Source organism: Sycon ciliatum, chromosome 10, assembly GCF_964019385.1.
Source record: "Sycon ciliatum chromosome 10, ocSycCili1.1, whole genome shotgun sequence".
Classification (NCBI taxonomy): Eukaryota; Metazoa; Porifera; class Calcarea; order Leucosolenida; family Sycettidae; genus Sycon; species Sycon ciliatum.
Genome location: NC_088652.1, coordinates 22,890,009 through 22,907,660, shown reverse-complemented (window position 1 = coordinate 22,907,660; position 17,652 = coordinate 22,890,009). Strand labels below are relative to the sequence as shown.

General features: G+C 46.7%; 1 protein-coding gene across 1 annotated transcript in view; it reads left to right on the top strand.

The window, feature by feature from the left end:
• LOC135825911 (epithelial cell-transforming sequence 2 oncogene-like) overlaps window positions 1-17,652 on the top strand; it is a 35,558-nt gene that overhangs the window by 16,896 nt on the left and 1,010 nt on the right. Inside the window, exons 19-29 of the mRNA XM_065338548.1 lie at window positions 265-554; window positions 2,566-2,634; window positions 3,428-3,479; window positions 4,728-4,823; window positions 7,396-7,511; window positions 11,411-11,525; window positions 12,492-12,557; window positions 14,029-14,129; window positions 16,069-16,185; window positions 16,512-16,570; window positions 17,133-17,301. Coding sequence (XP_065194620.1) covers window positions 265-554; window positions 2,566-2,634; window positions 3,428-3,479; window positions 4,728-4,823; window positions 7,396-7,511; window positions 11,411-11,525; window positions 12,492-12,557; window positions 14,029-14,129; window positions 16,069-16,185; window positions 16,512-16,570; window positions 17,133-17,272 — 1,221 coding nt within the window. The 3' untranslated portion in view covers window positions 17,273-17,301. The remainder of the gene's footprint in view (window positions 1-264; window positions 555-2,565; window positions 2,635-3,427; window positions 3,480-4,727; window positions 4,824-7,395; window positions 7,512-11,410; window positions 11,526-12,491; window positions 12,558-14,028; window positions 14,130-16,068; window positions 16,186-16,511; window positions 16,571-17,132; window positions 17,302-17,652) is intronic.

Genomic DNA, 17,652 nt, shown 5'->3' with positions numbered 1-17,652 from the left:
ACCATGTGCAGTGAAACCTGTCTAAGACGACCGTTCAAGGGACCTTCTATACGTGGCCTCTGTTAACAGGTGGCCTCTTTATCCAGGGTCATTTGAGTGGAAATAGCATCCCTTGGTCCTGGTCGCACTGGCCTTTTGGACGAGTGGTCGCCTTGACAGGTTTTATTTTATTTTATATCTTCTGTCCGTAATGCAAGGATTCACCCAAATTACGATATCCTGCTAACCGGAAAATTTCTGTTTTTCTGTTTTGCTGTTATGCAGGAATCGCCCTTTATCTCGCCCCAGTCTAAGTTTCCTGGCAACGACTCCACATTCCGTCTCTCCCTTTCCTCCCAACCCGTTCCTGGCCTCGCCGCATCCACGGGAGGCCGGCGTACCTCGACTGGCCCGAGAATTGTCAGTTTCGACGATGCAGGCAGCCACGAGTGGATGGAGCAGCGCCATAATGTTGCCATCGAGATTGGCCGGACGGAGAAGGTCTATCGCCGCTGTTTGCTGGCCATTCATGAGAACTTTCACGTCCCTCTAAAGAATGCAGTAATCACTGGCAAGTAAGTATATCTATTTTGACAGTTCAACTTCTAGATTGAAACCTGTAATTCAACGATGGATGAAAGATGGTTTGTCGCTGCACACATTAGTTTTGTCTTAATCGTGGCAGCATGGCAATAGAGCTGAATCGACTGTCCAGAGCCAGTTTGTGCTGCGAAGATGTCGGTAAACAATCGTTTTGAATGATTGCATTCTCTTGCTGTGGGGAGGCTGGGATAGGAGAGCGGCAGGGAGGGAATTCCAATCGCTGATGCTGCAGTGTGGGAACGAGCGCTTCAGTGCCAGTGGGGCAGATGCAGGAAGCTGATGTTGGAGCTGGTGGTCATGGCCACTGACAGCACCGTGCTCACTGCGAGTTCTGGGGTTGGTAGAGGTGATGTGGCAATACAGAGAGCAGCTGCGGAGGACCAGGCAAGTAGTGCAGCTTGTACAGGCAGGCAAGCGAGGCAACAGTGCGGCGGATGGCCAGGCTGGGTAGGTGTGCCCCAGGGCCTATAGCATGAAGCGCGCGGCGCTGAACATTGTTCAGACGCTGGAGGTGACTCTGCGCAGCTCCCATCCATACAAGAGGCGCATACTCCATGACTGGTCGTACGAACGCCTTATATACAGTCGTCCAGCCGGCGGGGGTGAGGATGTGGGCGGCTCTGTTTAGGACCCCAAGCCGTTGGCGTGCACGGGTGGCTACGGAGCGTAGGTGATCGCTGAAGGTCAACTTGGCGTCCACCTTCACACCAAGGAGGGTGGTGGTGGTTGTCTCGGGCACCAGTGTGCCACCAAACAGGAGTGGGGGGAGATCTAAGCCGGTGCATCTGTGTTATGGCCTGGGATTTGGTCGGTTCAAACATCACTTTCCATATACGACCCCACTCGTGCAGTCGGTCAACGGACACCTGCAGTGACTGCGCGGTGGCTGTTGGGGTCTGCTGGGAGGTGACTATGCTGTACAAAGTTGTGTCATCAGCATAGGCCTCCAAGCTGGCGCCGTAAGCGAGAAAATCTGGCACGCCGTTGACGTAGGCCAGGAAAAGCGTTGGTCCAAGGATGCTAGTGCCATTTAGGCTGAATGGCTTTTGGACTTTGAGCATCGTGTGTCACATATTTGAAGAGTAAAACTTCAATGTAGCTTACATGTACCTCCATGAGCAGAGCTAAAAATCTGCACTTTACGAGGTACTGTATATCCAAGGTCGAATCACTGATGTAGCATTACATACAGCGTCCTCCAAGAGAGTACATAATATCCAAGAGCATGCAGCCCTAGTCTACGGGCTGTGCTCTAGCAGAACTTCACATCACGTGACACACCCGTACTCATTAGCTATCAACTGTGGAATATAACTTCAGAGTTTGCATGAAGTGGTACTGCTTTATGTACAACTCTCTGGTGATCACTTTTGACCTGTTTTCCAACGTAACCTTTTGAACCATGTTACGTCATGTGGTGTGAAACTCTGCCGTCGCCATACGGAATAGTTTCTATACTGGCAGTTGCATATTCTACGGAATCCTGTACCCTTGGTACATTTAGCACTTTACGGGAAGTCAACACATTTCCGGCGCATATTTATTTTCGGCTATTTTCGGCCTGATCACATTTGGCCGAAAATGTGTTGCAGCCGAAATTTTGTTCTGCAATGTTGCGTGTGACAGTGTATACAGTCAGCTGCAATGCAGGCCGAAAATGTGTTGCAGCCGAAATGTGTTTTAGCCCCGGGAGGCCGGGATTTGAATGGGCTGAAAATTTGTCGACCTACAGCATGCATCCTTTTCCATTGCACAAAACAGCAAGAATGAACTCTCATATTTTCATAATAAAAAAAACAAAAAAAAACATAATGTCATTAATGACACTTGACAAAAAAAACAGAAAACAAAAACAAAACAGCAACTGGTAGTTTTGGTGTCATTATTGATGGTCTACTGCACTTTAACTGTGCTGTGGTTTCTCTCTCTCTCTCTCTCTATCTCCCTACCCCCCTTCCTCCCTTCCTCCCTCTTCTTCTACAGAGCCATCATCAGTGTGACAAACATCGAACTAATCTTCACCGACACGGGAGTGCTTCTTCAAATTTCCAAGTAGGTAGCTTTACTCCGGTTTTGTGTATTTTAGCCTCAGCAGAACCGGTGTGTATGTGTGTTTTACCACCATTGATTTCCCCAGTCAATCTGCCTTTGTTGCCGTCTCTCAATACAGGGCAGCTGCATAGCCAGGGCATTATTTGTTCTGTCTTAACAGACCTCAAGCGGGGTGCGTGGGTGGCGAATTGTCTAGAGCACAGGAGGAGGGACATTTCCTGCTGAAACGAGCATGTTTGCAGCGTGGGCCAGCTACTATGCTTGCACATGCTAGACTAGGTTCTCTTTTCAGGGCAAGTGTTGTCGTCGCTCGCAAAATATTTTGACTGAGTGCTCGAGGAATTGTTATGCTCTTTCACCCCTATGGCGCCTGCTCGCATTTGTATACAACGCTGCCCCGCATGCATGCATGCATGCAGGAACGCAAGTCGGTGCCAACGCATTCTTACTTGGTGCCTACGCCGCGTATTATTATTATTGGTGTAGACACTCTGAAAAGATGGCTTGTGGACATTCGTTCATCTCTGTATGTACCTTTTTTCCGATTCGTCTCCTTGGTTAATGAGCCATGCTCACGTTCTACCCAAGGAAGTCGACTGGCATGAGCTTGGTGTTTAATTGTTGTACTCGAGTCGAATCTCAATACGTGTGTGAACTTGCTGAGGGTACAAAGAACCCAGGTACACATCCAGTACAGGTCGTTAATAATGGGTTTTATTTTAAAAAACAAGTCCGAGTTTAACAAGTCTCTAAGCTTCATATTTTGTTCTCCTTGTATTCCTGTGTTCTACAGGCAAACTGATGGAAATCTACAGTCCAAGCTGAATGACTGGAGTGCTTATCAAGTAGGTAGTGCATTAGTGCCAGGTACTACATGTATGTGTGCTTGGTGAAAACCTCACCACATACTCTATAGAGGTCAAGCTGCACGTTATTTTTCACGTGATGCGAAAGTTCAGCTCGTGTTATGCGGCTCGCACTTTGGAAAACAACGCGAGTGGCCTGTAGCTTAATGGAAATTTGGAGTGTTACGCCGAATTTGACGTGAATTTGCGCGTCACATCTAAAGTAGCATGCAGCTCAACCTGTCTATTATTGCTCAGCACGGCACCCAGCTGGCACAGCTTTTTCAGACAGAAAAGAAGAAAGTAGTTTCAGGTGTGCAAGAATGTACTCGAACAGAGAGCCAAGGATAACTTTATGGAAAAAGAAGAAGGACCAAGGAACTACAAGTTACGCTATAATGTCCACTAACACCACCAGTTACTAATCAATCATCTCATGCGATAACATTGCACGACACTGACCGACGGTACTGGCGTTCTACAACTAGCTGGCTAACAGCTCTAGCACGTCTTGGATGCGCACTCCAACAGCCTTCCAACTTGGAAGGTTCTAACTTATATGATACCATAGGAGAGGAAGGAAATAACTCGGAACCTTCCAAGTTGGAAGGCTGTTGGAGTGCACATCAAGATCCATCCAAGATGTGCTAGAGCTGTTAGCCAGTTAGTTGTAGAACGTCACTACCGTCGGTCATTATCGTGCAATGTTATCGCTTGAGCTGATTGTTTAGTAACTGGTGGTGTTAGTGGACATTATAGCATAACTTGTAGTTTCTTGGTCCTTTTTCTTTTTTATAAAGTAGTTTTTAGATTCTATAACTCAGAGGTTCATGCAAATGTGTAAACGGTCAAGCTAAGTTGCAATTTAACCTCGCTTTGCCTCCTGTTGCATCTGTGCCTTGATCCTAGAGGGTTGTGGCGTTCGTGCGGATGCGCAAAACCCGGCCTTGAGCTGAGTCTTACGCGAACCGTGATTCGTTTTGCCTCCTGTGCTGTGGTGATGCTGAAACTTTCATTGTCTCTTTGGTGGGCATGCATCCTGTACCAATGTTTGCCAGATGTTGAACAGCTCATAATTAAAATTTAATGTGCGTGTTTGTGTGTGTTTGTGTGCGTTTGTGTGTGTGTGTGTGTGTGTGTGTGTGTGTGTGTGCATGTGGATGTGCATGTGCATGCATGTGTGTGTTTTACTTAAACGCTGATTCGTGTGTCCGTACATCTGCCGACTTTGTGCATATCTTGGGGCAGTGTCTGGGAGATGTATTCTCTTGTTTCACGTCGTCTCTACAATCCTACGTGAACTTTGCCAACAACTACCCGACAACTCTAGCCACGATCATGAGGGTAAGCTACTTGACCTGCTTGCAGAGCGAATACAGGAGAGAGCATCGGAATCTAAGGGAGAGGTTTGTGTACAATCTAAAGTAAGGGATGCCAGACGAGTATATTCACAAGTGTCCTCAAGAACGACATGGAGAAGAGCAAGCTGATAAAGAGTACACGCAAGAGGTGCGCAGTTCAAACAAAAATTCCCTTGGTGATTTGTTCACTATAGTTCTTACACATGTTGGCCTTGCGTTTGCATGGCGTTTGCATGGCGGAGAGCCCGCAAGCTGTGCTTAACGGGTATTGTACACTGACATACGATCACCACACAGAAAATAGCTGCAGTCTGACCTGCATGCCCGATCAACTTGGTCGCTTCTATTTCGAAACATCAAGCACCTTTCTCATGACAGGAGATGCATAGGTGAAACATACTGTAAACCGACAAATTTTCGGCCCATTCAAATTTCGGCGTTCCGGGGCTAAAACACATTTCGGCTGGAACAATTTTTCAGTCTGTACTGCTGCTGCCTGTACGCACTGTCCCACTGAACCTTGCAAAACAAAATTTAGGCTGCAACAAAAATTTAGGGCAAATATGATCAGGCGCGAAAATAGCCGAAAAGAAATACGCGCCGGGTATTTGTTGATTAACGGTAACAGGTACCATAACACCCTCTGGCAAGTTTCTCCAGCTAGGGCTGCTATTGCACAATCTAGTCATCCACTAGGGCTTGGGTTGTTGGGCCGGAACAGAGGGTCATGAAAAAGGTGCTTAAAAAAATGTCACGGTTCGCGTCACAGACTCGACGGCCGAGTTTTCAAAGGTGCTTGGTGTTTCGAAATCTAAGCGACCAGGTTGAACGGGCATGCAGGTCAGTCTAGAGGTATCGTCTGTGTGTTGATTGTATGTCAGTGTACAAATCCCGTAAATTAAGCACAGCTTGCGAGCTCTCCGTATGCAAACGCCATGCAAACGCAATACCAACATGTGCAAGAACCATAGTGAACAAATCACCAAGGGCACTTTTGTTTAAAAAAATAGTTTATAATAAAAAAAATTATAAGAAGAAAAGAGGACCAAAGAGCTACAAGTTACGCCATATTATCCACTAACACCACCAGTTACGTTGCAATCAGCTCGTGCGATAGCATTGCACGACACTGACCCAACGGTACTGAAGTTCTACGCCTAACAGGCAATCAGCTTTAGCACATCTTGGCAACCAAGACAACCAAGACAAGCACGAGCTGAACGTCTCGGCTGTGAAGGACTTTGGCGGATGTGCATGTATATCGACGATACTGGCAAGACCATCAGACCAAACGGTCAAACCACAATTCAGTGACGCATAGCAACATACCACACGACTTGTGTGGCTCTAAAGATTCGAAAATCGTTTGGAGGGGAAGCTACGCGAACATGCATTAAGAAGAACACAACGCCCCAGTACCACCGAACAGTACTTAGACCAAGACAATTAAGATGGAAAAATTGGTAGCAGTAACAAGCAGCAGTTTCACACGACGATCGTTTCGCCGTATAGGTAAGGACGGCTCATCAGATGTGTATAGTCAGCAGTGGTTACCTCATGAACTTTTCCTTCGTTTTGAATCGATTGGGAATGTCGATGAACCAGTCGGGGTCCTCCTCACGTGTTGACACATGGGCCGTGCTGGTGGTGAGGGTAGCGACACCATGCACGACAACACTATGCTTGGCGAAGCGATCACGGAATGCTTACGTCCTCCGCGGGTGTGAGTGGTGAAGCCGGCCCTGAGCTATCGCAGCAGGTCTGGAGTCTTGAAAGGTCTTGAATTTCATTTTCCCTTTTTGAAGACCTTGAAAAGTATGGATTTTGATTTTTGTTGATCTGGTAGACATTCGTGATGCTTTGGGTTGGTATATAACATGCTTTATTGTTCCCTCGACTTGACTATGATCAGTTGAGCCATGCGGTCACGGGGCTGCCACATTTCTGCCAGTAGATCTCCGAATAGGGTCTACCCCGGCCGGGGGTGAAGGGAGCGGTTGCCATGGGGAGGCAGCGCTCCCTTTAGAAGCCAAAGCATTAAACTTTCAAATGGCTAAAACAACAGTTAAGGGCACTTTAGTGAACAACCCAAGAATGTGCATGATTTCCAGGGCTGAAAACAGATTATGGCACGTCAGCTTTCGTGAAAAATCCAAGCCAGATGGCGGAGAGAAGCTTTTCGGTTGCATTCTGGAAACAACCTGGAAAACTCAAGAGCGTTTCCAAAAACTCTCTGCTGATGAGATCTAACAAGGTACAATAGTTAGCTGTCTGAAGATATAGACTCAGGTGGAGAGCCAAGGACTAATTTCTAAGAAAAGTAATGTTATCGCCGCATGAGCTGATTGTAACGTCACTGGTTGTGTTAGTGAATCTTGTAGCGTAACTTGTGGCTCTTTTGGTCCTCTTTTCTTCTTGTCTGAAGATTGGCAGATGTATAATTCCACTGTTCCTGGGTGTATATGTATATGGTCTGGTGCATGATTCCTAATCTGGTGACCTGTGTTGTTGGCTTGCTCTTTTTGCTCGTTTCCGGGGTGCTATGCCTGTGATAGTGTCGTGATGAAAGCCCTGCATTCCAAGCGTTTCTCAAGCAGCAGACTGGACAGCCGCAGACCGCCATGCTCAATCTCTTCGAGCTCCTTCTGCTGCCGGGCCAGCGCATTGTTAGGTAGGAAAGCGGTACACGTGGATAACAAGTTTGACCCTGTTGTCCCTCTCTGTCTCTGTTTCTGTCTCTCTCTCTCTGTCTGTCTATCTCCGTCTATCTCTGTCTCTCTCTCTCTCTGTCTCTCTCTCTCTCTCTCTCTCTCTCTCTCTCTCTCTCTCTCTCTCTCTCTCTCTCTCTCTCTCTCTCTCTCTGTCTGTCTGTCTGTCTGTCTCTCTCCGTCTATCTCTCTCTCTCTGTCTCTCTCTCTCCGTCTATCTCTCTCTCTCTGTCTCTCTCTATCTCTGCATATCTGTCTGTCTCTCTCTTTGCCCCTCTCTAAAAGTGTTGGAAATTTAGAGCCCAAATCAGTGCATTTTATTGATTCACGGGGTACTTGGGGCAAACATTGGTACGGTCAATAGCGCAGTGACCATACCGCACGGTATGTCTACAAACATGTATAACACAAAGGGGAGGACCCTACAACCAGTACTCAGCACCTTCGGGTGAAGTTTGATCATACAACAGGGAGAGGTGGAAATAATAATAATAATAAAAATGTAATCAACGCAATAAGTAGAGTAAGCTGTGCACTCAGCACAAACACCATTAGCAAAACTTGTTTTCATTTAAATAAAGAAGCTTGTTCCAAAACGTTTTCGTCGCCATCTCATCAGAGGATTACTGGCAAATCAACATTAGCTCAATATATATACGTACAATGCAAGTAATAATTTGGACCCTAACTAGCGCGAGAAAATGAGAGCTGAAAGAAACATTACATCAATCAACGATATCAGGTGACAACAGATGCGATAAATTCACCACTGGAAAGTAACCATGCAACCACAAACGAGAACTACTGGTCTAAATTCACAAACATTTTCAACGTAAACAAATTCTTTTTCTGCCTACACAAAATCGGCTTGGTGGTAAAAATGTAGATAGACTCCATTACACGCAAATACCTTTGACTACGGTTGAAGTACGTGAACGAGACCAAACAGAAAAGCAATCATCAGTATAACTAGAACGATAATCACTATTCTGAACAAGATGATTAGCAACAGAAGATTCATACACCCTAACACCACTACTAGAACCAGTACATACTTTGGAATTACGTGACAATGAAAACGACCTGACATACCTTGCCGCTACTGCCAATCCAGACGAGGCCGATGTAGATGTCAGTACCAGACACGTTCGTTAATGGCACTGCCTGCTGCGATGATGCTCCCTTTGACGTTCCAATGGCTGTTGATGTTGATGAAGAGGAGGGAGATGAGGAAGATGCTGACGACGACGATGACGACAACGACGGAGACGATTAAGACTCTGCCAACCTCGCCCTAGAGCGAGTCGCTGGTCCCGCAGACACCCCATCCGGTGGTTTCTTCGGTGGCCGTCCACGCTTTTTGCCACCGGAGGTGGACACACCGGATGACGGTACCAAGGAAGTCAAAGAAGGCGAAGCCGCATATACCAACGATGATGACGGGATAGAAGGAAGAGACGGTAAAGACGAAGGCAATGACGAACAAGCCGATGCCGACGAAGAGGACATGACACCCCAGTTGGTTCCGTCCCCAGCGAGGGTGCACCTCCAGTCTCAGTACCATTCTTTGGGGGACGACCTCGTCTAGGCCTTGACGACCGTGCCTCAACAGGCATAACGTGAAGAGGCACATGCTGGTGGGTCCGTGCCTCCAGGTGCTGAAGAGATTTATCATTACAATGAAACGAACCAAAACGGTCCTTTCTCAGCAGCTTAATTTGGCGCGCATACTTCACATGTAAGCGGTGACGTTGCTTTACATCAACTTCACCAATCAATCGACAAAACCGAATGAAATCACATGGACTAAGGAACACACGAATCTCAAGATTACTACGGTGAAACTGTCGCTTCAAACGGTCACAAGTAAGGAGCGACTTGGCTAACTCATCTTTAACAATTATTCGCTCAATCTTCATGTAGTCATGCACCTTACATTTACGAACACGGGCCTGGATACGTTTAGGTGTTACGCCATGTTTAAGACAATCAAACAAAAAAAGAGTGATTACAAAGAACATTGTTAAGACGGCCGCGACACTGCAGCGCATTGTTGAGAACTTTAATCTCAGATCTATCATGTCTCCTCTTCAAATAATTAAAAAGCTTTAATACGTGGAGATAAAAATGTAATCAACGCAATAAATAGAGTAAGCTGCGCACTCAGTACAAACACCATTAGCAAAACTCGTTTTCATGTAAATAAAGAAGCTTATCACTCCCTTAGTATTGACTCACATAGATTTTTGCCATACCTAAGCAGTCAAATATTCCTGCATATTTCACTCCTTAGGGCTATATTGACTGCTTATATTTGACTGCTTAGGGGTGGCGCAGTTGAACGGTGCCTAGTGCAGCATTGTCACTGCATGAGTACGTGGTGGTGCAACGGTTGTGCAATCATAAAACCGGGATTCATGAGGTTATCGTTCTGGGATTTGAAATACGGACTTTTTGTCGTGATAAATCTAATATTGACTTCGTACTTGGTCAGTGCAGGAAATATAAACCTCGTAAGAGACCTCGGCTTTTATTTCCTATATTGACCTCGTACTCAGTCAATATTAGATACTTATTTACATGAAAACAAGTTTTGCTAATGGTGTTTGTACTGAGTGCGCAGCTTACTCTATTTGTTGCATTGATTACATTTTTAACTCTACGTAAGCTTTTTAATAATAATAATAAGGCCAAACTAAAGAAGGTGTGTGGTTCGACTAACATGGACATTTTTTTACGGGCGGGCGGGTGGATTTTTTTTTAAATATATTTTTTAGTACATGTAAATACAATGTACTGCCTTTAGACACCCAGTACATCGGCATTATTACGCAGTGTTATGCCATACATGTTGTATAAAGGGATCACTGGCTAATACTTTGAAACATTGTGTAGCTCTGGAACGAGAAGAGAATAACTTCAAGCGGTGACTCTGACTGTCCAAATCATCAAGCAAATGAAGAACGATGGGAGTTGAAAGTAAGTTCGGGAACTACTTCGAAGTACAAATTGTACAATGTACCGGTACATGTATTGCTAGTTTTGTGTCGGCGTGCACGAATACATGGGCTTTTTCCATCGACGCTTCCTGTGCTTGCACACATGGAGCAGCAACTTACCGGTACAGGTGAAATATCGTTCCCAATACACGAGGAAAGTGCAATCTCGTCTGTCCTTCATCCCAAAACAGAAGGCCGTCCTTAATCTGGAACGAGGCAATCACTCTCAACCGGACGGTCACTTCAAAATAAGTCTCGCCAGTCTGCCGGTGGTCGTATCGAGTAGACTCTACTACCAGCACAAGGCAGCAGTCGTACCACTCACTGCACTGCACTGCAGTACAACTACAAGTCAAGTCCAAAAGGAGCCGCCTGCGTCCGCAGACTCACGCTGCACAGCACGTAGACGTGGACGTGTTCAGTCCACGTACGTCAGTCACACGACAGCCCGCCGAAAAAAAGTTACGGTCGGGCTGAAAAATGTACGGTCGGTCGGGTGAGTCGAACCACAGACCTTCTTCAGTGTGGCCTAATAATAATTGTATTAGGATGACCCAAACGCTGACCGCCTATCGTGGGATCCGTCAATGTCCTCATCTACAGTGATGTCAACTGAAATCCGGACGGACCCCTTGAGAGCGGTGCACGCTCACATCGCAAATACCCGGCATGGGATTGTAACAGTAAGAAATAGAGGCTGCTAGAAAGTGAACGCACCGCTCAGGGGGTCGGATTTCAGTTGCCATCGGTTTAGCTTGGAGCTATAAACGCATATCCCCTCCCTACCTTGTTTACATTCCGCCTTCGTATCCTGTAGTGGCATGCATGTAATGTTTGTACTGCATCCTGATCCCCCTGCCCAGTTACCTACACCTTCTGAACACATTCAAGGTGCTAACACCGCCGGATCATCCAGATCATCAATTGCTAGACGTTTCCATAACTAGACTGGAGCGAATGAAGACAATCATGTTCGAGGTAAGTGCTCTTCAGTGACGAAGCGGATCCAATCTCTTTTGCGCCGGCCAGCCAAAGTCCTTCTCGTTGTAATAATTATTGCAATGGCAACTACCACAGCTCCTGCGTTGATCCTTTATCGGACTATGAAGAAATTATGAATTCGATCACCTTGCTCTTTTCTTACCACCCTTGTCCGAGTTTTATACTCGTAGGACTTTCTGCAGGCCTCAGAAGTCAATAAAAAATACCATAACAACAAGGTTAAGTTACTCAATCGGAGTTGATGTCCGGTATGGAGTCCGTAATGTCCCATGCAGCTTTGACCTCTTTTTGATGTCAGCAGTGGGACCCTGGCCTGGAGGGCAGTTTATTCACTACATCAAGAGTAGATAAGCAAGAGTGCGTAACTCGCGGATGGGTTCACCCATGGCGAGTTTTTGGAAAGGTTTGCCTCGTGCACTAGGCCGGTCAGTGCCCAGCATGTGCTCTCACACTGCTCTGCGGCAAAATGTGCGTTTTTCTGAAAAAAGGTGACGTCCGCCGTGGGCCTGGGTATCTGCAGATTGTGCAGGAGAGATCCGGAGTTTTCCACTCTTGTATATCTACTCTTGCTACAATGGATGTGCTGCCCTGCTACGAAAGATGCCAGCCTAGCGTGCATGAAACCATACACAACCCCGGATCTGAGTGTATCCCAAAGTCGGCAATGTGATGGTATCAACCCGGCTGTGTCGTAACCCATTCATACCGGCGTCTACTGTTACCATTTTGTAGTGTGGATTCACGAACGTCTCCATCGCTCAAGATCGTTCTGTTTCAAGATGCCTTTGTTTCACTGTCTCATTGTTGTTGTGCATGACATTTGAAACCCGCTGGTTTTCTGTCCATTGCTGTGCTCTCTCTCTCTGCTTTCACTTATTGATGAGATACTACGTGGAGAAGTTTGTTGATTGGGTTGTGCACCTGTCCTGCTACTGTGACCAGGCAAAGGAAAGGTCCATGCGTGAGAGGAGGCTGCACAGTTTGCAGAATACCATCATTGGTTCTCCGGTAAGAACGAAGCCGATTGCTTCTTGGCGCGTTGCTACTTTCTTGTTGTGTGTGTGTGCGCACGCGCGCGCGTGCGTGTGTGTTTTAAACCACAAAACACTCCCATGTATGCTACATGGCAAGGTCGTCATAGGCGGCCGAGGCCACCCCACTTTTGCGGCCGGTTTTTTGGTGCAGACTACTGCAACACAGCGCGATGATCGCATGCACAAACGTGGCGAATAATGAAGAATCCTTGTCCCCGACCGTAGCGTCTTCTTGGTTAGTTGCAGAATCAAAAAGTCTTTCATGGATTGTAGTTACATACACTGAAATGGCACCAAATGCCCTGAAGTGCTTGCAATTGGCTTCAAATCTTGAATTTTTTCCCGGAGGAGGACCCCGGACCCCATTCCATGGCCACCCCAAAGTCAGTGCGATGGGCCCACATGGTCACGTTACCTACAGTAAAGCCTGTAACTAAAGACTACCGTGACATGCGACCAGCCTGGTACTACCGACCACTTCGCCAGGCACGGACGGTCTCACATTCAAAATGCACTGTGACTAGCGACTACCTGCTGATTGCGACCAGCGACCGCCTTTTCCTGTCCCAAAGACGATTTTTGACCCATAACTAGTGACCGCGCTGTAGGAAAACAAATGTTGCTCGAAGCTCCTTCTTGACATTTTGATGATTTTCCGTGGTCCTGAAAGGAATCTTTCGATACTACAGCTGAAGAAATGAACGCAGGTCATTTTTACTGTGGAGTTAGTGTGGACTGCACTACACCTGTCAGAATTTCAAGCACTGTCTAGAATAAACATGATCGGAAACGTCTTGGAGAGCGCATCGAAAGCGCTCTCTGATCGATGTTACTACTCGGAGGAGAAACGAAGACTAAGCGGCTCTGTCACCCCAGTAATACAGACGAATCGACGATGGCATCAAGGAATCCAGAAACAAAGCAGCACCGCAAGGTCCTGATGCTGAAGGATCGCGTTGAAGCAATCAAGAAGTCGCAACAAGGACAGTCGGTACGATTGATCGCATGAACAAATTTGAAGCCCAGCACAAAACGAAACTTCCACAGGGAACGTTTGACTCCTGGCTTCAGAAGTAGGAGCTGAATGATGTCCGCAAAAATTATTAATCTTCTCTCTCTCTCCCCATCTCGCCGTCTTTCTCTCCAAGTGTTGTTTGACCTGAAATAAGAATGGCATTGCGCTAGTCTTGGGGAATTGTATTAGCTGCATTTTGATATACATATCATATAATGGGATCCATATATGGTCGCGCAGTGCAAACCTCTAACTAAAGACCACCTGCTACTAAAGACCACTTTTGCTGGCACCAAGGGGTGGTCGGTAGTCACAGGTTTTACTGTAATTTTAACACCTGCTCGAATATTGGTCGTTTTGCTTCTGTCATTCCAACACTGAAGTTCTTCCCTGTGCTGCTGCTGGTGTTGTTGTTGTTGTTACCAAATAGATACTAGAAGAAGGTCATCGCTACCTGCTCTATGAGGAGACATTCCAACACTTGGTGCACTGCAACTATGGCAAATCTCACAGAGGACAGAGCAACGATGGGTAGGTGCAGCATTCCTAGAATACGAATACATGTACAGTCAACTTTGCGTATAACGACACTCGGCGGGGCATCAGAAAAGTGTCGTTATTCGCGAAGTCTCATTATATGTATTACAGGTAGATGGGACTTTGCTCTGGGCATGGGAATTCTGTCGTTATTCGTGAATTGTCGTTATATCCGCAGTCGTTGTTAGCGAAGCTGACTGTATTGGTCTTGGAGATGAATAGTTTGAGTGTGACTGGCATGAAAGAAGCTGTATCGTTTGTCACTTTATGTTTCTTTTGCAATGTTGGCTTAGTTTTTTCTCAGGCATTGATTTTGTTTGAATAGCGCTTTTTGCAAAAAGTTCTGCTGCGCTCACCAGTTTTGAAGTGCTTTCAAAGCCTTATTTGTTGTGGTCTAATCAAGTCCTGTGCAGACTGTGATTTTTCTGTTTGTACACGTCCATCTGTTTCCTTGCGCATCTGCTTCTACATATGTGTGTGTGTGTGTGTGTGTGTGTGTGTGTGTGTGTGTGTGTGTGTGTGTGTGTGTGTGTGTGTTGTGCTCCTTGGGAGCAGGTTACACTTTCTGAGCTCCGTGTTCTTGGCTTTCTCCCAAGTTTTCTGCCTGCCCAGGGCGACTCTGGCGTAGCCAGAGTCGACCCTGGAGCACCCTCGCACACTGCCAAGGTAGTGCTGCATGATTGGAGCGCGGAATCGCGATGTAGCTTGCAGGACAATTTACTTTGATATTGTCACTGCTGCGTCGGCCGTGGTCCGCCACTCGCAGTGGAGTAGCTGTCCCTCGAGTGCTGTGAAGAATCCAAGCTCGAAGAATGCAGTGGTGGGAATTGCGGATTGGCTGGTGGAGTGCTGGAACAACTCGTTGTTTTCAGTGGAGTGGACGAGCGAGTGCGGAGAGGAAGGTCCCAATGGCGGAATGGTGGGAATTGAAACTTCAATCTTTCGTCGTCATGAGTGCACTGGTCAAGCGTTGTGGAAGTCTGTCGGATTTGTGAGGCCTTGCCCTGCCGCTTACATCGTCAACGTGGAAGAACTGCTAGTGGAGTCCTGGTGGGATTTCGGATGCCCACACTCCTTTTGCTTGGTGGATTCTTTCGTGGACAGTGTTTTTTCGTGACGTGAAATTTTGAATTTTTTTTCCTTCCTGTTCATTTGCAGTCGTTGTCACTGTAGCTGTCAGGTTGTTGTTACAGTACAGCAGTCGTCCGTTCTGCTCCATTGTTTCATCTGTTTTGCCAGTTCTGCTAGCTGATTCTATTTATTTGCCACTGCCCCTCATAGTGCTCATGCTTGAGTGGAGGGCGGCGTGACCCGTTTAGGGTAGCTGTATCATAGTAGTAGTAGTAGTGTGTGTGTGTGTGTGTGTGTGTGTGTGTGTGTGTGTGTGTGTGTGTGTGTGTGTGTGTGTGTGTGTGTGTGTGTGTGAGTGAAGCTTATATCAGATCCATTCTGATTTAGCCACCCGCACTAGTACCAGGTATTACCTTCACTGGGGGCAGGGGTACCTGCAGTTGGATCCCGGGACGGATACCCTGATGCCGTTAATCCTTTTTCTGCACCTTGTACTCACCCACTTACTGAGGTGTGGTGAGCCCATAAGTGGGATCATTTCAAGTCCACCCTAGTTTGGGGATTTCAGGGGGTGTCGGCCGTTGGGTGGTTCAATGGCCGATTGAGTCATCTTTCCAAGATTCCTTTTGAGTCTCTCTCCCCTCTCCCGGGGAGACCCACGTGACCAGTTTTGGCAGTGAGCAAGTACAAGTACAAGTGTGTGTGTGTGTGTGTGTGTGTGTGTGTGTGTGTGTGTGTGTGTGTGTGCGTGTGCGTGTGCGTGCGTGCGTGTGCGTGCGTGCGTGTGCATGCACAAATGTGTATGTCCATGTGGGTATGTGTATGTTCATTTTTTTGTCCACGTGTCCCACCATCACTTCAGACCAATCTACCAGCATATCGGCGACATTGGTGCATTTCTCCTCACTGATTCTCTTCTGCTGACGAACATCGAGACGCGTCATTTCCCATTTGAGAGAGCTACATCAACCGCACACCAGTAAGAACCTAGCATTGTAGAGTTGTGCAGTAACTAGATCAAGTGCTTTCAAACCTGTGTAAAACCTGTGTTAAACCTGTGTCAAACCTGTGTCAAACCTGTGTCAAACCTGTGTCAAACCTGTGTCAAACCTGTGCTTTAGTCCATTCCGATGTGAATTTCTCGAAAGTTGCATTGAAACTTGCTTTCCTGAAAGTTACACAGCTTCTGTTTAGTGTATTTCGTGTCTGTGGCTCATCAGCAGTGTATATGGACGACTTCCAATATACTCCATTGTGGACCTGAGAGACACCTGCTTATTGTGGTTTTCATGTCCATTACTGCAGCTACAGTGCATGCTTTGCCCTGGACAGCCTTCAGCTGGTGGACATGATGGATTCTAAACGTAAGTTTGCTTGTGACTTGCCAAAGCCAGTGTTCAACCAGTCTGGTTTTCATGTGTTTGAATTCTCTGTCCACCTCCATTGCTGATGCTTCACATCTAATGCATGTTGGTACTATATTTTCTAGAGTATAAGCTGCACTTTGAACACTCAAAATTCACCCAGAAAAAGGGTGGTGCGGCTTATACTTCGATGATCAAATTAACGGTATTAAATACGTAGGGTATAGTTCTGTATTTCATGGCAAAATATGGGGGTGCGGCTTATACTGCAGTGCGGCTTATAGAAGGGAAAATACGGTTCATGTTTATGCTCTTGTAGGTGATATGATGTGGCAGCTGATGTGATCTGGGTGGGCAGGTGGGCAGATGTAACTGCACATGCATGGTGGTGTGTCTGTCCAGGTGTGTGTTTGCATGTGGGTCCATGTGCACCATCATAAGGAATATCCTAGCTCTAATACTTGATGGCAAAATAGAAACAGAAGTACACGTCTCGTATGTCAAAGCTCGTACTAGTATTGTGCATCATGCTGTGCTTTATCCCGCTGTGTGTGCTATGCAGATGTGCGCCACTGCTTCACACTGGCTACTGGTGATGGCAAGCATCGATGGGTGTGCAGGGCAGCGTCTCGTGACATAAAAATCGCCTTCATAGCGGCCGTACAGAAAGCGACGGAATCCCTGCAGCCACTTCAGTACTGAACATCGACTAATGGATTCTTGGATTCTTGGTCAGTTGCCTTTAGGCTGGTGGTGTGGAAGTGCATGTTCCAATGGCTGTAAAATGAAAACATGTTGCATTAGGTTCCACAAGGGAGTTGTAGTAAGCAGGGAGACAACATGGGCGACTGTAACTCTCATTCATGTAGGATTCGGCCCCGGGTTGCCAAGTGCAGTCAGTTCAAGTTGCCCTGGGAGGAGGGCTGATTTATGCACACTCGAATATGGCATGGCTTGTCTAGGCCACATCTGAGGTCGGCAGATAACGGCCTCAAGTGCGATTGCAAGTTGTGTTCCATCATAGATCATGTGGAACTTCCGAATCTGGAGTCGAAGCACACATTCGGGCACTGTGATCCTGC